This window comes from Zingiber officinale, chromosome 6A, assembly GCF_018446385.1.
Source record: "Zingiber officinale cultivar Zhangliang chromosome 6A, Zo_v1.1, whole genome shotgun sequence".
In the NCBI taxonomy this organism is placed as follows: domain Eukaryota; kingdom Viridiplantae; phylum Streptophyta; class Magnoliopsida; order Zingiberales; family Zingiberaceae; genus Zingiber; species Zingiber officinale.
This window is the reverse complement of record NC_055997.1, coordinates 23,717,934-23,739,222: the sequence shown is the minus strand read 5'-3', so window position 1 is coordinate 23,739,222 and position 21,289 is coordinate 23,717,934. Positions and strand designations below refer to the sequence as shown.

Genomic DNA, 21,289 nt, shown 5'->3' with positions numbered 1-21,289 from the left:
GTACACTTAGAAGATAATTAGGAATGTGCTTAGTAGAATAGATTCTAATTATTTCAAAATCATGTTTTTTTCCTTTAAAAATTATAGTTTTTTTTTAAAATTATACTGTTTATCTTTTTTTTTTTCAAAAATCAGTTTAGTTTTAAAATTCTAAGATAAACAGTTATGTTTTCTTCAAAACTCCCACTTTTACTAGTACTTTTAAAAATTGGACTTAGCCTAGGTTTTTTCCTCTAGAAAGCATGTACCCATAGATTTTAACAAGATCATCTCACAAGCACACTAGGATTGAAAAATACTTAGAATGGTGTGAGATGCATAGGATATTGTCTAGACCTCAGAATGCTTATGTTTATGTATCAACTTAAGTCTGGACTATAAATACCAAATCAAATTGATCAAGTTAAGTCATCCTTTTTAGTCAAATTAATTAGATCACTTACTTAACTTAACTAACCAAGTGAACACTACTACCTTATAATAAATAGCTAGTAGATAAAGGTTAGACATTTCTTTTAAGGAAAGTAAAATGACTATTTTTATGTTTTTTTTTTAAAAAAAATTTGCTTTGACCTTTCCATGCTTGACTTTAACTATCCCCTCAACCTTAAAGCATTTAGTAGAAAAAGTTCTTTTTAGCATTAATTAAGTGGGAATAAAAAGAATTAAGTTAACTATCTTTAATATATATATATATATATATATATATATATATATATATATGTTGTGTGTGTATTCAAAGGGATACACTAAGTATTTTTCAAGTTAAGCATTTTTTTAAATAAATTAAGCACTTTTTAAAAGTTAAGAACTTTTTCAAAGTTCAACATCTTTTTAAAGCTAAGTTTTTTTTTTTTAAAAAAAAGTTAACAAGTCTAAATTTTTGGAAATCGATTCAAAGTAAAGTTTTTCAAATTTAAGTACTAGTTAACAGCTTTCTCTCTCTACTTAGAATATTTTTTGATTCATGTCAAAGGGGGAGTAAAAAAAGTTAAGTATTATATTTTTCATAATTGACTTTTCAAAAGATAATGAAAGCTAAGTATTTTTCATAGTTAAGTATTTAGCTAAGTTTTTTTGTGCTAAATAAATTTTCTTCAAAACTAAACATTTAGCTAAGTGTTTTTTTGGAAAAAAAAGCTAAGTATTTACTTTTCCTCAAAACTAAAAATTTAGCTAAGTTTTTTGAAAAAAAACCAAATATTTACTTTTCTTCAAAAGATGCTATGTTTCAGAGGGAGTGTTAAGTCTCTTAACTTAAGAATTTCTTCCAAGTTTAGTGTTCATACTTAGACAATTATCTTACTGTGAAAAAGTTCTTTTTAATTCTCACTTGTTCTTACTTGTTATCTATTTGTTTAACTTAATTTTGAACTTATTGTCATAATAAAAAAGGGGGAGATTATTAGTGTAATAAGCATCAGACGATCGAACCTGAGTTTTGATAATGGCAAAGGGTTCTAAGTTAAGTGTTATTGTTATTCTAACAAGTTGAACTGAGTGTGCAAGAAAGTCCTAGTTGAGGTTAGGCAGGTGAAAAGTCCTAACTACGATTAGGTAATGAAGTCCTGGTCCAGGGGACTAGGCAAAGTCTTGGAGGGTCGAGGATATTGGGCGAAATCCTAAGATCAAGAACTCTAGGTGAAAATCCTGGGGGTCACGGACGCCAAGTGGAAGACTAGACAAGTTAGGGATCAGACATCTAGCAGAAAGTCCTAATATCTTGGACACTGAGCAAAAGTCTAGATAGTCTAAAGGACTTGTCTAGTCAAAGATAAATTCTCCTGAGAGGAGTAGGTGAGGACGCATTCTCCATTGAGGGAATAGTAGGCGTCAGTTCGACCTAGAGTTTCTGAAAAATTTGAAAGTCAGAATCGGACAATCTGAAGATTGTCAAATATTTTATTTCCATATTATTTTATTATTCTAACTTTGTTTTGCAGGGTATGTTTGGTATTTTGGATTAATATGTCTTGTAGGAAGAGAAATGCACAAAAGAGCCTCGGGTGAACAATGCTCAAGACGCCTTCCATGGTTGTGAAGGTGCCTCGGGCACTCTGGTTGAAGGCGCCTTAGAGTGCCTTGAAGGCTCCTTCAAATGAATAAACAACACTAGCTGTGGAGGTTATCAAGTCCGAGGAGAAAGGGACTTCTACAGCTGGAGGCACCTTCTATGGTGTTGAAGACGCCTTTAGCACTCTATAAAAGCCTTCTTCGAGCAGGTGCTTGGACACAACTAATCTTCAAGATTCTTCTCTTGCATGCTACTCCAAAGATGATCCAATGAAATCATAATATCGCTTCGACGACCAAAAACTCTCAATTTCAACACTATCATTGTTGGCATAATTTTTAGTTGTAATTCTCAACTTGCTGTCCGATTTGATAGTGAATTGTCCAAAATAAATACTCAACGAGTGTAGGCCTTAGAGTAGGAGTCGGCATAGGCTCAGAACCAAGTAAAATACAATTGTGTTAGTTTGGCTGCTTTTTCTTTCTTTCCTTCTCTATTTCTACTGCACGAACTCTTATGTGAACATTTTTTGAAAAGTGTGAAAAAGTCACGAATGCTATTTACCCCTCCCCCCTCTAGCGCTTTCAATCCTACAGATAGTCCAGTCAAACCAAATAATGAACAACCTATTAGAAATCTAGAAGATGATGAACTCATACCTAGAACCTTCAAATCATTTAGATGAACCAAGTATTATTCTTAACCAAGTAACCTCTATAATAAGAACCAATCACTCAGTTGATCAAATTTTGAGTGATCCAACTCTAGGAGTTTGAACTTGATCTTCATATAGGAATTTAAGTCAAATAGCCCTAATATCTAAGATTGAACCTAACTGTATTGAAGAAGCTTTACCTAACCCTAATTGGATCATAGCTATGCAAAAAGAACTAGCGTCCAATCTGAAAAAAAACAAGTGTGGAACTTAGTACCTAAACTTGAACAAAAAATCAATCATCAACACAAAGTGGGCCTTTAGGAACAAACTAGATTACAAAGGAGAAATTATTAGGAATACAGTCAGATTAGTAGCTAAATGTTAGACATTTATTTTAAGAAAAATAGATGATTATGTTGAATATTTTAACAAAAATTGCTTTTACTTTACATGTTTGGACCATAGATACCTTGTTTATTTATTTTTTTCCTAGCTTAGAAAATTCAATATATTTAGTAAATTGCAAAACATACTTAAGATTTCTTTAAAAAAAAAAGGTTGATTTTTCAAAATGTTAAGAAATGAATAGAGATTTTTCAAAACTAAGTATTTTAAATTTTTCATATGTTAGATGTTTTGAAAACTAACCACATGATCTCAATTCAAAACATATACTTTTCTCACTGAGAATTTGTTGATAATATATTTTTGACCTCCAGTGTTATTTTTGATATTTCAAAGGGGGAGAGATGAGTTAAAATTTAATTATTTTTAAGATATTAATTTCAGGGGAGAGATATGTTAAAAGTTAAGTATTTTGAGAGATGGGCAAAAGTTAAGTATTTTTAAATTAAGGGGGAACTAAGTTGAAAAATAGCTAAAAGTTAAGTATTTTTAAAATTAAGGGGGAGCTAAGTTAAAAAATAGATAAATTAAAAAAAAATCCTTAAATCTTAAAAGTTTTTTTTAACAATTGAACATATGATTAAGAGTTTTCTTTAGTGTTAATTTCTTTTAAGTGCTATGTTTTTACTTAACTTTTAACTAGATTGTCATAAATTAAAATGGGAAGATTGTTACTACATAAAGTACCAACTAATCGAACTCGATTTTGATAATATGGTTCAAAGTTAAGCTTATTAGTGATCTAACAAGATTACCTGAGTGTACATGCAAGATCTAGTTGAGGCTAGGTAACGAAGTCCTGGTCAAGGAGATTGGGAACAAAGTCCTGGTCAAGGGATTAAGCACAAAGTTCTGGTTAAAAAGATTAGGCATGAAGTCTTGGTCAAGGGATTGGGCACGAAGTCCTGGTTAGGTGGATTGGGCAAAAGACTTGGCAGATTGAAGACATTGGGCAAAAGTCCTAGGGGTTATGGACACCAAACGGAAGTCTAAGTTGGTCAAGGATCGAACGTCTAGCGGAAATCCTGAAGGTCAAGATCGGAGCTGAGTAAAAGTCCAAATAGGTGTTTGGCAAAGGTAATATCTCTTGAGAGGAGTAGGTAAGGACGAGTTCCCTAGTGAGAGAACAGTAGACGTCGATCCGAACTAGGGTTTCACGGGAAACCTAAAAGTCAAGATCGAACAGTCCGAGACTGTCAAACTGTTCTTATTTCATATTATATATTTGTGTTTGTGACTCAATTTTTGCAGAGTTAACTAAGCCTGGATTAGCTGATACATGCGCCTCAAGATACAAGCACCTAAAAGTTGTTCAGGCGCCTCTATCACCTCGGCACATGAGCAAGGTGAGGTGACAACTTTTGGTTGGTCGGCACATGTCAGATCTAGGCACTTCAAAGAGATTGAGGGGTCTGAAATAGGAGAGAGGTGACTAGGAGGAGCTCCTCTCAACATTTGCCATGATAGTAGTCTAGGCGCCTCAAAGGGATTGAGGTACATGGACTTGGATAATCTCAACGAGTGAGGATCAGTTAAGCTTCGATTGAGACGTCTCAATGGCATAGAGGCCCCTGGATCCTCCTTTATAAGGAAGGTTTGACCAGCAACTAAAAATACCGCACTACTCCAATTTCCAATGCTATAACGCTGTAAAGCTACTCTGACAACTACTCCTTACTCAAGATCATCTAATTGTCAGTATACGTGTAATTTCAATTAAGGAGTATGTTTCTTGTTATCGTAATTTTTTATACTTATTGAATTGATAGTAATTATCCAACGAAAGTGATCAATGATCACGAGTATTGGAGTAGAAGTCGTCATAAGTTTTGAACCAAGTAAAAAAGAAAACTGTTAGCATTGATTTATTTTCTATCTTTAATTTCTGCTTAATACCTCTCAAGTTTTTACGAAAAAGTGAAAAAATCACAAGGGTTATTCACTCCCTCCCCTCCTCTAGCGTTGTTTCTCGATCCTACATTAAGTTCTTCCTTTTTTTTTTAATTTTCTATTTCATTAATTGAAGAAGGAAGGAGATTTGTAAAGTGTAAACTTTATTTTATTAGATTCCTAGTTATGATGATTATTTAGATCAAAATTGAAGTCTCATATATAGGAATGCTAAATATCATGAGGAAGCGAGATCACAAATAATTTTTTGACTTAGAGTCAAAATAAGTTTTGAGAATCGATGGATCATTGTTTCAACTAGAATTCAGGGTTAAGGTCAAAATTTTAATAATTAAGTTTATTTTTAGCTCGTTAAATTTGAAATTTAGACTTTTACATTGTGAAAATTGATTTATACTCATATTTGAAATTTTTAAAAATTATCCCTATATATAAAAGTTATGCCTATGGACGAGTCCACACGGACTCGTTCGTGCCTAACGTGAATTTCTTTACTTTTTTTTAAACAAATTTTTGTTCTATTTTGTTTTAAACTTTTAGTTATGCTAATAAAATTACTTTTAGGATTTAGTGGTTCGGTTATAATATTGAGTACAACAAAAATCAAACTAAAAAAAAATATTTGAGGTTTGTATAGTAACATTCCGGAGAGGAACAACCATGATTCGTTAGAACGGTCGCAGCGGCTATCGCAGACACTACCGTTCCAGTTCTAATATCATTTTGTGGAACGATCGCGGCGCGGATTTATGAAAAAATCACAAAAAAAAATTAGAGAACTAGAAATAAAAAATAGAATACATGAAGTCATACAAAATCAATACATTAATGCATAATTATCCTACAATAATATAGCATAATGAAAAAAAGTACAATGATAATTATACCTAATCAAAGCTAATACCACGAAGAGTGATGAGGAAGAACCAAATCTTCATTATATTCTCCTTGAGTATTATGTTGATTAAATTGATCTCCAACATATAAGCGTTGATATAAATTTAGATTAAATTATCCATATGGATATTCATTTGATTGAGTTGATGAAATATGTTCAGAATTAGATGATTGACTTTGTAATAATGTTTCATCACAACAATTGTAATATCCAAAACCATGATACCTAATAGAACTGCCAGTACCACTTGACAATTCACGATCACGACTATGATGTCCAATATTGCTCCCAAGAGACGTTGAATAATCTGTAATTACATTCTGTGCATTATCAAAATAACCCTCAGATTCATGATGTCTAATTGCACTTGTATAGGATGGTAAATAATCAGATGATCTGTCATATGAATCATATCTGGGTTGACTGCTACTATAGTATCCATATCCACCTGATTGATATCCAATTGGACCATGCCCAATATCTTGGGAGACATCTGGGTTGATTGCTACTATAGTGTCCATATCCACCTGATTGATATCCAATTGGACCATGCCTAATATCTTAAGACTCTCAAGTATAACTTCTTGATCCATAATCATCTGTTAGTGGAATTTGTTGGTTCCCTCTCAAAAGCAAATGTTTCATATGTTCTTCAACACTCATATGCTGTCGTGAAGATCCAATTGTTCTTTATCATTGGCATCGGCAGATTCTGATAAACTTATAAAAAAGTGATGTTGTTTCTCCATCCCAGGTCGATACCCATGATTACTATCTTGTGTTGCATAATAATTTTCATGACCTCGTGCCCATGTCATACCTGTGTCATGTTGATCATCTTGATGACTTTGATGAACATGATGTTCATTATGACTTTGTTGATTATTTCCATCATTTGAATCGTCACTATCATCACTGTCGTCACTATCTTCACTATCATCTCTTGATAAAACTTCTTTTCCTTTCAATTCTGTTAACTTTTCTACATTATTCTTCTTTCTTGAATGACTTTGAACGCTTGGAGTTGTGTTGTGTTCTTCAGCATTTGATGCTCGAAGTGCTTGATCTAACCATGTCAAATCATCATCTTCTAAAACTAGTGGTTCATTATCTCTTGTCCATTCATTTAAGATGTCGTCATCATGAAAAATGTGATTGTGGTCTATCGGACTATAAAATCATCATCTTCTTGTTTGCGCATCATGTTTCATAACCTAAGCCGCATGTTATAGTGAACATAAACTAATTTGTGCAACTTTTTGAGAGCCAAGCGATTATGAAGCTTTGTGTGTATAAGAAACCATATACTCCAATTTCTTTCACATCCCGAAGATGAGCATGTTTGACTTAGAACTTTTATTGTAATTTTTTGAAGGTGTGGGGCATCTTCACCATAATCACTCCACCATTCAGCTGAAACAAAAAAAAAATCAATATCGTATATATTTTTAATTATAAATATTTGTAAAATTTAAATTACAAACCTGGGAGCCTTTTTTTTATTGCCATTTTTGCTAGTGGAGACCCAAATTCACCTATCTGGTCTATGAATAATTTAATCTGAAAATTATAAGAAAAAAATAAATAATTATTATTTATGTTTGGAAAAAAATATAGGAACATAAAATAAAAATTACCTCACTGATGGCTGAAGCTTGTGCATTTAAGTCTGGCTCCAATATCTTAATTACAACCTTTAATCCTCGTTTAACTTCATCATTATAAACACAAGTTCCAGAATATTGAAGTAATTAACGGATTAAGGAAATATGTTGAAATATCAATAAGATAATATGAAATTAGAAATGAGCATTTTGTAAATGATTTTGATGACATACTTTGTACTCTACAATTTAAGCAAATAAATTATATGGTTACCTGGCGCATGTAGATGTTGGTGTAATTGATTATACCATTGATTATCAATAATATCCCAATATGCATGATTGTCAATCTCTAGTATTATCTTTTATTACCATTTTTGCTCTATCCATTGCTTCATAGATAATTGACATTGTTGGGTTTTGATCTTGGTCAATTAATTTCAAAACTTTTACTAATGGTTCAATTGCAGCACAAATATCACGAGCCCTCTTCCAAAATCTTCCATCCATTATAATGCTTGCAATGTTTTCTGCTTTTTTTCTTCTTTTGCTTGTATTATTGTATGCTTCCCAATCACCAGAAGTGCACATTCTTTTTAAATCTGAAGAATGCCGAACAAGAATTTTAATTGAAATAAATGTTGTCGCAAATCGGGTTATCCCTGGTCTCAATAATTCATGGTCATTTGTAAATGTTTTCATCAAATTAACAACTTTATAGCTGTTATATATGCAGCTCGTTATTTGCTTGACTTTCTCAACACACTTTTTTACTTTTGTCATTTTACCAATATCTTCTAGCATGAGACAATACAATGTGCTGCACAAGGGGACCAAAACAAATGTTGCCTTTCTATCATCAATTTGGCACCAGCGGCCTTATTTGCACCTTCGCTATATGTGGCTACATGCACAATATTTTCCTCTCCGATTTCGTCAATAATTTTACTTAATAAAGATAAAATAAAATCAACTGTCTTTGCTTTGTTGGTGCAATCAACGGAACTATGAAATACCATGTTGCAGTCACAATATATCATAAAATTTATGATTGGATGCTTGTTGTGTGTACTCCAACCATTGCACATTATTGTGCATCCATACTTTGATCATTTTGATTTTAAAGTGTTCAAATATCCATTTATCTCATCCACCTCCTCTTGTAAATAAACACCACAAATTTGACATCTTGTGGGACCTTTTATTCCTGTTCCAGCCTCAGCAATGGTGTTTATCATGGATTGATAGTATGGACCACTATCTGCTACATTAAATGGAATAGTATTATATATAAACCATTTCGATATTGCCTTGCCAACATTTTTTACTTTTTCAGCGCCAAACCAGTTTTTGAGACTCTTTTGTTTTGTGGGAAACATAAAAGAGTCAATTCCTTTTGATGGTAATCGAGAATCCTCTCTTACACTAAAGCTTCGAGACATCCCTTTCTTTAAACCAGGATCTAAGCCAGATGAAGAACCAGAAAATCCTACAATTATAAAATTTGAAGTAGTTAAGTACATTAAATTGATAAGATATATACACATAAATTTAAAATATTATTTATATATTTTACCTTAACCATAACAATTACGCATTTGCTCCTCAATGACTCTTGTTTTACGACTTTCTTTGATGACTTTTTGTAATTCTTGATTTTCTATATCTTCTATGTCATCTCCACCACTACTACCACTTTCTGATACGCGTATATTTTGTGTAATTGAATCTAAGGCTATTTGCTTTTTTCTTTGCATTGAACTTCTACTTGTCTTAGAGTCTTGAAGATGTTTTCTTAACATTAATGATATTTCCTTAGGAGCTTTGTGACATATTTCAACATTTCCAATAACATGTACAATATGTTGTTTTAATCTTGTAATTCCTCCGGTTATAACTTTTCCACAAAATTTGCATCATATTGTTTTACCATTATTACCCACCATTTGACCAAATTGCCAACCAATATCAAGGTTTGGTACCATTCTAAATAAATAAATAAATAAATAATGAATAATTTTGACTTAATGATAATGATAAAAAAATCATGATAATGAGAATGAAACACGTAAAATTAAACAATTCTTAATTGTTGTCTCCGGGTAGCTTCTGGAGTATGCAAACTGATCGTTGAGGCTAGTGTTCGACACTATCTCCGTAAACGATATTGCTCCGCTACGGTGCTTAACGGATTGTTGCAATTCGTTCCCAAGATACAATGACGACGAACGTCTCCGAATCGTAGCACTCCGACTTCCGAGACCAGCGAACCTTTTAGTAGACTTCTTGGACTCTTGAATGCACAAGATGAGATGAATGCTTGAGGAAGAGAAGAGAAGATTGAGTGAGTATTCCATCATCTGGAGGGTTCTATTTATACTGAACGAAGAGGTTGAGTGTCCTTTGGGTGAGTGGATGTGTTCCTTGGGCTGGATCGATCTAGATCATCTATTCTGAAGGGTTGTAACCCTTCACCAAGCCCACTTCAATCTCATCCATCAGATCTGAGGAGTTGTAACCCTCAGATCCCGCCTATTGTCATCAGCCATCGGATCTGGATCCATTGATTCGATGCTTCAGATCAAGCCTCATCCCAGGTCGTCAGATCGTTACTCTTTGCGATCCAACGCTCTAGATCGCCTCCTCGCGAAGATGCGTACGTGCGAAGTGCAAAGTGCGCCTACAAAGCGCCCATTGCGCACGTGGCGGGTGGCGGGCTCACAGGTGCGAGCACCTGCTCGCCCTGGGCTAAGGGGTCACCTGTCCTTTTATTTTTTTTTGTGTTAACTCCATTAACACATCTTCATTAATAAGTAGAGAATACACATCGAGAATTTCCGATGTGGGACTATTCTCCTATGCACTTTATTAATGAATAACAAATGTTATTTTGGGTTGACTTTAAACATTAATTTCTCATTCACCCTTAATCGGTTTTGAGCAAATTAATAGTCTAAATCTATCTACGCGAATCGTAGATTTCAATTTTGAAGTCAATTACGACTTTCAACAATTGATGGCTTCCTTCCTCTAAATCGTTTTGGTCCATTTAAGGCCCCAATATCCAACATTAATAACTTAATTTATTAAACTAAAAAATTAGAAAACTTACCTGTTTGCTGCGAATATAATGAAAATGATAGAAGAAATCAATTAATCAAATGAAGAAACTGGTGACCGTGAGCCAAAAGTTGCATATACTCAAATTGGTAAATACTGAATTAATAAAATTGATAAAAATTAGAAAACTTACCTTGTCTATGAATATGATGGAAATGATAGAAGAAATCTGTTAATCAAATGAAGAAGCTGATGATGAAAGCCAAAATATGCAAATACTCAAATTAATAATAGACACTCAATTAATAGAATCAGAAGTATTCATGCTGTCAAAACATTATTAGCAAAGGCCTGAAAAAAAATAAAAACAATCTGATGTGAATAACTTAGTATATTAAACTAAAAAATTAGAAAATTTATGTGAATATAATGGAAGTGACAGAAGAACTTAATTAACGAAGGAGTTAATAACCTTGAGTAAAAAATATGCATATGTTCAAATTTAAGGTAGATGCTTAATTAATAGAATTGGATGAAAAATTTAAAAACTTACTTTATTTGTGAATATGATAGAAATGAGATAAGAAATTAATTAATCAAATGAAACGAAAGTAGCTAAAAAAATGCAAATAGTAAAATTAATGGTAAATGTTTAATTAATTGAACTTAGGGACTTACTCATGCAATCAAGCATTATTTTCAAAGGGTTGGGAAAAATAATGTGAATAACTTAGTATATTAAACTAAAAAATTAGAAAACTTATGTGTTTGTGAATATATTGGGAATGATATAAGACATTAGTTAATGGAGGAGTTGATGACTATATGTAAAAACACGATTCATATATTTAGATTTAAGTTAGATGCTTAATTAATTGAAAAGGATGGAAAATTAGAAAACTTACCTTGTTTGGATGGAAACAATAGAAGAATGCAATTAATCTGGCGAAATGAAAGACACGGATGACAATAGCCAAACAAAAGCAAATGCAAGTATGCTCAATTAATAGAATGAGAGTACTCGCATTGGCAAAGACGAAAGAAAAAACGAAGACGTGATAGCGATGTGATATTGTTTTTTCTTTTTCAATAAAGACAAAGTCACAAAACAGTAAAAGATGGAATGAAAAAGCAAATCTGGTAAAACAAAAAAATAGAATCCAAAGCTTTTTTTTATCAATTAATCAAGAGATAAATGAAAAGTAAAGTGATAAGAAATGAATCCAAGGTTTCTTAATCAAATTAATCAAGTGTAAAAATGGAATAAAGATTTCTTAATCACGCGTCAGCTTAATATAAAGCAACCTCAGAAGTTAAAAATGGGAATCCAAAACTTTTTAATCCATAATCAAAATATTTATTATTGTTCCAGCCGTTTTGGCCGTTATAACGTTGAAGAACGGTGTCCCAAAGCAATTCACGTTATACACCGGAACTTTGGAACGCCATGGGGTGTTCCCATGCTGGAACGGCCGTTCCACACCCGTTCCGGCGAACTAGGGGAACAGCTATGACGAAGAATTCAATATTGTGAAGTCGGCTTAATTACTCCTGATCTGTGACTGAAACTGGAGTAGAAATTTCAAGCTTCTTGAGAATTTGGTCATCTTTTTCACTCAAAAAAGATTAGAATTTTCAATTGGTTCTCGTTCAATTGGATCATAGTTGATCCCAAATTGGTTTATCGTCATTAAAGAAGAGAGACTCTAAATAATTATGAATCAATATATTATGAGTATAGAACTTTGCCATTCAACTTCGGAGACAGTAATCATTTTATTCAACTTTGAAAACATGCATCTATCCAATATGTATATATCGTTGCAATATGAACTTCATCCAGATACTCATAAATCATGAATGATAAACAATGACTAAACTGCAATACATCAGTATGAAATTGTGAATTATTAAAAGTAAATTATCAAGTCATTTTAACGAAAGGTGATGTAAGCGTCGAGCTGTCCGGTGAGGGTTGTGCTGGTGCTGCGTACTTCCGTCGTCAAGAGATAGCCTCTAGCCAACCGGAATCGTCCCGTGCCGCCGGTGATCGCCCGCTCGAACACCGTCTCAAGCGGGGCGACAGGGAACAACCCCTGCACAGCGAGGGAGCTGCCGTTGTATTTGCCGGCGGTGAACACTAGCTGGCAGTTGGTGAGGCCGGAGTTCTCAGCCAGGCTGGAGCCGACTCCCATGCCCTGATTCCGACCGATAATAGGCGAGTCGGTCTCGACCCCCAAGCGGAGAAGGTTGTCGTAGACAATGATATTGCCAAAGCCGGCACCGGAGGTGGAGCCGCGACGCTCGACAGCGTAGACGACGGTGGCATTGGGGCCGGAGCCAAGGATTCTCTCGTGGTTGTAGAAGCGCAGGTGCATGTAACCATCAGGACTGGCGGCGGCAGCCACGGCGGCCAAGAAGGCAATGAGGAGTAGGAAGGAGGAGGAGGAAGGAGATGATGCCATTTGTAAGTGCTTAATTAATTGCGAATGGATGGATTACAAATTATGCGGTGATGGATGGAACCGTAACCGGGATGCTTATATAGGCATAAACCATGCAACTCGATAGTGGTAGTGCCGGTCAAATATAATTCGGCGGTAAATGTGTACAACCTGCAGCTCGCATACGCCTCCCTCAAATATACTTCGGCGGGAACGGGTCGTGGTAGAGCCGGTCAAATAAAACCAGTCGCATGGAGTCCGGCGTCCGCATACTTGATTGGCGAAGGCCATTAATCTAAAATCCAAGTTATCAGTGATCTAATTAATGGAATTAATTTTAAAAGTGATTTAGTGTGGCATTAGGTTATATTAATTGCTACCTTTTAATTCAGTTTTAATCTATAGTTAATTTATAACTCGAAAGTTTAATGTGAACATATTCACATAAGAGAATCTTTTTTTTCTCTACTTTCTCACGAAACATTGACAGCAATTTCACTGATTAAACGAGGACGACTCAGTACTCCATGGCAACTTGATCGTTGACTTTGACCAACAATTTCGCTAAGATTTATTTTCTATATAATAAACGAGTGGAATGTATAACTTGGAGGTAGCTAGCAGGTCCTCCACGTTACTCAATGATTTTTATATTCAAAAACACGGATTAGGTCAACTATGCCATATAGAAATTAAACACAGCCACACGCATACATATTATCGCAATCAATTAAGAAACTAATTAATTACAAGTAAAGATATTGTTAATGAAGTTCACTACAAAAAAGAGTTACGTTGTTTAATAACTAATTAGCATGCATCATATCGGGAAGGTTATATTAAAAGACTTTTACTTTGATGGAGTGTCATTAGTAAACCGTTGCAATTAGTTTCAGATTAATTAATTATGTTTTGAAGAAAAAACGATGTCGTGTATAGCCCGTTATTTGACTCGGTGGAACGTAAATTAATTTCTATAGTTAAGATCAAAATTATTATTGTAAAGGATATAGCGCTAACGCAGTTGGTCATATTCCAATATTGATCTTTTTGGTTTATATATATATATATATATATATATATATATATATATATATATATATATATATATATATATATATATATATATATATATATTGTGATATGCCAAATGAAAAATATAAATTAAGAAACACAATGTTCCTTCCCAAAAGATCATATCTTTTCATTTTGGATGTCTTTCATTTTAAATTCAATGAGCCAAAGAGACATTTATACCCTCTCATTTGGATGCATTGATTTGTCCATCTTACGATCGAGATTAAACTATCTCACATATTAAGTGATATTAAGCAAAAAACATTAATTTTTCAAAAATTAATAATAAATTAATTGATTCAAAAATATAAACAAAAAATGATTATTAATTTTTCAAAATTATAGAACAATAGTATCTAATATTCAATATATTCAAAATTAAAGCATAGAGCAAAAAATGCTATTGAAATTGTGCTCTTTGATTTTTCTTAGAATCAAATTCATTAATTATTATATCATTATCAATTTTTTCAACCAACTCCCATTCAACAAACTCATTAACAGCTTGTTTGGAATGATATGAAATTAAATTCCTTTTAGAATTGAAATTGAATTCCATGCTTTGGAATGATTTTTTAGCTAAGAATTGATATGAAATTCAATTCCAATTCCATCAAACAAGGTAAAAGTAAATCACACATCTTTATGTGTGATTTAGATAGGGAATTCAATTCTCCATATTATGTTCATTGTGCCCTCATTCTCTCTTCTTTGTAAAAAAAGAAAAGAAAAAAGAGAGAAGGATAAAATGGTAAAACATAAGAATTCCATAACTTAAGTTGCAATTCATTCCAAACATGAGAATTGAATTCAATTCCTTATGGAATTCAATTCATAATGGAATTCAATTTAATTCTATGACTTAAGTTATTTCCAAACAGGGTGTAAATAAAACTAATCAAATTAATTAATAAATCTATTAATAAATTTAATCAATTTATTAAAATAAAAATAGTAGTTGACTCATACAGATAATATCAAAAGAAAATATATCTAAAATAATGATCGTACCGATATCGTGTGCTATTCGAGAGAATGGATGTCGTGCATGTACTCGTCGAGTTACTCCCGAACACCTGTATAGGACATGAATATAAAATATCATGTGAATGATAATATAAAGATCTTCAAGAAATTAAGAGATTACGTCGCCGAGAAAGGAGCTCTATTGTTCGAAGGAAATCCATTCTAAAAATAAACAGATCTACTCGAATCTAGTGACGGAAAAAGAGGATCAAAATTAAAATCTTTCGCACTACGACTTGCGGATAAGAGGAAACACAAGGAGGTGGGGGACGACGGTACTTGTGACTCTGCAGATAAGAGGAAAAATAAGAGTTAGCGTGCGTGGAATTTATAAAATTTTAATTTAATTAAAATTCCTAATAAATTGACATGTTTTTTCGAAATTTAATTAAACAAAATTAAAAATTTTGATTTAATGGAAAGTGCATGCGGAAATAATTAAGGAAAAAAAAGTATATGGATGATTTTTTTTTTGTTTTATTTTTCTAAAGTTGGTAGGGCTGGAGCCCACCCTAGCCCCAATGTGGCTCCGCCCATGGAAGTGATGGCAGAAAGCAAGGAAAAGCAATTCTTTTTATGAAGCGAAGAAACTAATTTCTAATTTGGGACTTCACTATTAAAAAATACATGCTTGTCCGAATGATTGCATGATTTATTGCGGCGAGGATGCGAATGAACAAGCTTGTAGAGTATGTAATCTTTCAAGATGGAAAAACATGCAGAAACAACCAAACAAAGTCACGCAAAGGTGGAAAAAATCCTTCAGATGAAAACTCCAGCCAAGGTTTTTTAGTATTTTCCTTTGATACTGAGATTACAACGATTATTCATGTCATCTCAGACATATGAAAATATGCAATGACATTCTAAGAAACGAGTTTCAGATGGAATTTTAAGGCATCCAGTTGATTCACCATCATGGAAGGCGCGCATTTGATGAGCGACATGCTGAATTTGGAGTAGATCCTAAAAATGTACATCAAGTACTCGCCACTGATAGGTTTAATCCATTTAAAAATCAAAGTACGTCACACAATACATGCCTATTGTTCTAAAGCCTTACAATTTGACACCTTAGGAATCTATGAAGCCTCATTCAATTATTTTATCCATCTTAATTCTAGGACCCAAGGCACCTGGAAACGATATTGATGTATATTTACATCCCTTGTTGGCTGAATTGAAGGACTTATGGGAAAATGGGATTACCATTTATGATGCTTGCAACAAAGAAATGTTTCAAATGCGGGTTGCATTACTTTGGACAATTAGTGATTTTCCAAGTTTGGGATGTTTGTCTGAGTGGAATGGAGTTTTGTTGCCCCTTGATTATTTAGACTGACGAAAAATTCCAAAGCATCGGTTGGAGGAGGCATGGAAACTTGTTATTGTAAGTTCAAAAGTACTTAATATCACACATGAGTTTCAAACATTAACATATTTAATTTTATGTTTATAGGCACGATTCATAATCTCTGATCAACACTGAGATTTTGTGATGCAAATGAAGGGAGTTGCATGGAGGCGATGGAGGACCCAAGTTAAAGCTACGTCTTATGACTCAAATATCCCATTAGAGGGGCTTGTGTCCATTCATCCTATTCCTCATGGTCTGGCTACAGAAGTCTGGGAAAGATTATGTGAGCACTGGAAGGTTACTGAGGTAATCACGAGTATTGATAATTTTTTATATATAGTTATGGATATTCCTAGTAAAACTTAAACTTTTTTTTAGAAAAGTTCAAAAATAAATTGAGAAAATGGAAAAAATAAAAATTGAACTCAAGCATAGGGACGAATAAGTATTGCTTCTCTAGAAGACAAATTTGTAAGTATCAAATTATATTTTTTCTTTGCAACAAGTTTCATATTACCTATTTGTTGTTTAAACTTTGATGTTATAAATAACTGGTGTTATATGCTTCTATGGTGTTGTAAATATAGATTAAAAATGATATAGAATGTAGTTAAACTTTAAAAATATGTTGTTAACGATTGATTCTACTTTTTCTTTTCATTTATTTTGTAGTTTGTGAATGTGCGAATTAAGAGTATAAGTTTTGTTGTTTGCAAAATTTTAGCTGTCACATTTGTTGTATATGTGTTATTGTTCTTCTATTAGTTGAAAGAAAATGGTAGGAAGCCAACTCGCTTCGAAATAATGCATTTGAGTCGAAAAAGTAAAAAAGAAAGGAGGTGTTCCAGTTGATGTTGAAGTCATACACTATGAGGTATTGATTTGTTACAAATTTTTTAAAATGACTTTTGAATAAATTTTTCATTTAATTGACGTTTTGTTTGTTAGCATTTGTTGGATGAGGCTGTGCAAATTCACCTACAAGACATGCCTGAGGGAACACAAGCAATAGAAGTGCATGAGGATGCATTTCAGTTATATTTTCGTTAAAATTTGATATCATTTTTGTTAAGGATATTACAAAATGTATATGTATTAATTATAAATTTTATGCAGTGATGTATTCGAAACTGAGCATTCTGGTTGAGTTTGATGTCTAGGAGCAGGAGCACTAACTAGCCAAGTCTTCCTTGAACAATGTAAATGTAGTTCATTCAAAGCAATGCAAGAATAAATGAACAAAGATATGGAGATGTGTGAATTACAGTTGTGAGCAGAAATGGAGGTGCAAAAAGCACAATTTCAAATAGAAATGGAGCAAATGAGACAAATACAAGATCAGTTTGAAAGTTTTACACGTGTTATGCAAGGTATGATACATGGACAGCTGGAGGGTCTAATGGACTTGAATTGTTACCGACATAGGTATTTACATATTATATAATATCAAATTAACAAGTTGGTTACTTGTTCAAATCTATGATTTTAATTTTGATTTATTTTTACAGATGACAATTGTAATGGCAAACATCATTCAGAAACACATGCATGCCACATCAAATCCAAAAGAAAATAATACCTCCCTAGAAGATTCATCTGATAATTAGATATTGAAGGAAAAATATATTTTAGTTTTTGCCTTCATTTGTAGTCATTGGTATGCTTTTGTTTTTAGAATTTCATGTTTCTTGAAACTTAGATACTCATTTGTGGATTGTTGGATTTTGTTTGGTTTATATCCCAGTAAATGACAATTCATTTTTGTTATATTTTTTGTTATTTTTCAGTTATTTCTCTTAGATGTACCATGTTTTTTCCATTGTGGAGTTGATTGTGCAGTAGGAACGAAATAGAAAAATCTAAAAATGTTTTTTTAAATGACTTCTGAAGTGGTTAACAACCACTCTTGGACGAGAAAATATATTACAGTGCCCATAGCTGTTCAAACGTTTTACAACAGCTTCAGAAGTTTGTACAAGCGTTTTGAATAACCGCTCCTATATATTAATTTTAAGCGTTAGTTAACCGCCTCAAGAATAAAGCAACCACAATGCTAGAAAACTGAATGTGATGCATGTTTATAGGTCTGATTATCAACCACTTCCAAAGACTAGAAACACCAACGGTTAAACAACCACTTCTGTGACTACTTGTTGGAGTTGTTTATAACTCTTTTGAATAATGCTTTTAGGAGCGATTATTCTTGTTTCACCACTGGTTGTTGTTGTGGTACAATAGACGCTAGGAGTGGATGAAATTGAGTCAGTAATGGAACCGCTTCAAATTTATTTGAAGCGGTTAGAATACTCTTCAGAAGGTCCCAAAAACCGGTTTAAAGCCCTTGTTTTTTTGTAGTGGAGGAAGATCCACAAGTTCCCAAGTGTGATTTAGCAAGATAGATTATATCTCAAAGGTAATTCTCTCTATCTAGGAAAGTCCATCAGAAGAGTTTACTGCTTCTGAATAACTTCTAGGCTCATTTTCAAACAATGAAAGTGATAAAATCCAATCCATAGGATTTTTCTACCCGAGCTCTTTGCCTCCGTCTAAGCTCAACCTTGACTGGTTCCTCATCATCATCTTCATCTTGTGTTTCATATTCTCATTTTGAGGAGCTAACTTCCTCTTGGGTCTTATATGGAAACACATGCTCGAACAACGAGGCATTTCTCGATTCTATTATTGAGTTCATGTGTATATCCGTTATTTGTAACTCATACAAAAAAATTGATACGCACTGTTGTTATGTGCATATCCAATAAATATGCAATCAACAATCTCTGGTCATATCTTAATCCTTTTTGGATCAGGTACTAAAACTTTGGCAAGACACCCCCACATTCGTAAATATTTATAGGATGGTTGTCTTCCATTCCACAACTCATAAGGGATCTTATTTATTTTCTTCCGGGACACCTTATTTAAAATGTAATTAGCTATTAACACAACCTCCTCCCACAAGAACTTTAGTAACCCAAAGCTCAATAGAAGAGTATTTATCATTTCCTTTACAGTTCGATTCTTTCACTCAGCAACTCCATTTTGTTGAGGTGTATAAGGAGCTATTATTTCGTATTTGATCTCATGTTCAACACACAGCTTAGCGAACGGTGATACATATTCACCACCTTGATCACTTCGAACCACCTTAATTTTTTATTAAGTTGGGTTTCAACCTCATTCTTATAGAGAACAAATTTCTCTATAGCTTCATCCCTAATTTTGAGAAGATACACAAAATAGTATTTTGTGTTATTATTTACAAAAGTAATGAAGTATTTATTGCCACAATGTGTTAACTTACCTTTTAGGTCACCCACGTCAATGTGAATTAGATCAAGTGGTTTGTTACTTCTTTCAATTTATTGAAAGAATGACCTTGTCATTTTAGCTTCAACACAAATTTCACACTTGCATTTCGAATCAAGGTGGAAGTAGGTATACTTTGCATATTTATTAATCTATACAATGTATCGTAGTTAACACGTCCTAATCTATCGTGCCACAAACATGAAGACTTAAGCATATAAGTGGAAGAACTTTTATTTTTATTTATCTTACATCTAATGGTCATTATATTGAGCTTGAATAACCCATCAGATACATAGTCTCTTCCTACAAACATTCCAATTTTGGATAGTACAACTCTATCTAATTCAAAAATAATACAAAAGTTATGATTGATTAACAGTGATCTAGATACTAGATTCTTCCGAATCTCCAAAACATACAACACATTGTTCAAAGTAAGGTTCTTGCCTGAGGTCATCTTCAACACTACTTTTACTTGGCCCATGATGTCTGAGGTTACTGAGTTCCCCATAATTAGTTTGTCTCCATTGACTTCTTTGAAGTTGTGGAGTAGCTCCTTGTTGCAGTAGACATGTCTGGTGGCTCCAGTATCGATCCACCATTACCACGGGTTTAAACCCACCAGGTTTAATTCAAAGACCACATCACAGAGGTCATCCATTTTTGATCCCTTGTTCAGGTTAGCCTTCCGCTTCTTCTTCGACTTTCTTCACTTCAAAGATTTGTGATCAACTTGGTCACAGTTGAAGCACTTCCCAGAGAACTTCTTCTTGCTGATGCCTCCTCTGGGTCTTATCTTGGAAGATTTAGGGTTCTTCCGTTTCAAGTTTTGATCGTGCTCGACCATGTTGGCTTTCACAGTAGCCTAAGAGAATAATTTTCTCTTTGAACTCTTATTGTCTTCTTCAATGCGAAGTGTAATAATGAGTTCCTCCACATTCATCTCCTTCCGCTCGTGCTTTAGGTTGTTCTTGAAGTCCTTCCAGCCGAGGGGCAGTTTCTCAATGATAGCAGCCACCTGGAAGGTTTTACTCAAAATCATCCCTTCTGAGTGGATCTCGTGCAAGATCACCTGAAGCTCCTGGACTTGGCTAATCACTTTCTTGGAGTTAACCATCTTGTAGTTCAGGAATTGACCCACGATGAACTTCTTGGCCCCTGCATCCTCCATCTTATACTTCATGTCCAGGAACTCCTACAACTCCTTAACCGTTCTCTTCATATTATACAAAGTTTATAACGAGTCAAAAAGACAATTGAGGATGGAGTTTCGGTAAAGGAACTTAGAATGAGTCTATGCCTCCACTACACTAATGGTCTGTACATTAGCATCCTCAGCATGCTTGGGAGGGTCCTCAGTCAAGAACCGAGCTAGATTGAGCGTGGTCAAGTAGAAGAGTATCTTCTGCTGCCACCTCTTGAAGTTCAGTCCATTGAACTTCTCTGGATTTTTCTCGTGATTAATTGACACCATTCTAATTGAGGCAGAAGGGTCTTCATGTGTTGAGTCTGTTGCACCTCAA

At 33.6% G+C, this 21,289-nt stretch overlaps 1 protein-coding gene and 1 long non-coding RNA gene across 2 annotated transcripts; both read right to left on the bottom strand.

The window, feature by feature from the left end:
• Positions 1-6,699: 6,699 nt before the first annotated feature.
• Positions 6,700-9,089, bottom strand: LOC121993804. Its single transcript, XR_006115418.1, has 3 exons — positions 7,524-9,089; positions 7,371-7,446; positions 6,700-7,299 (listed from the first exon to the last, which is right to left on the bottom strand). It is a non-coding gene; the product is annotated as an uncharacterized LOC121993804 (long non-coding RNA).
• A 3,395-nt stretch (positions 9,090-12,484) lies between these two features.
• On the bottom strand, positions 12,485-13,015 carry LOC121994680 (dirigent protein 22-like). The gene has a single exon (XM_042548634.1). The coding sequence runs from the start codon at positions 13,013-13,015 to the stop codon at positions 12,485-12,487; it is 531 nt and encodes a 176-aa protein (XP_042404568.1).
• Positions 13,016-21,289: the final 8,274 nt, after the last annotated feature.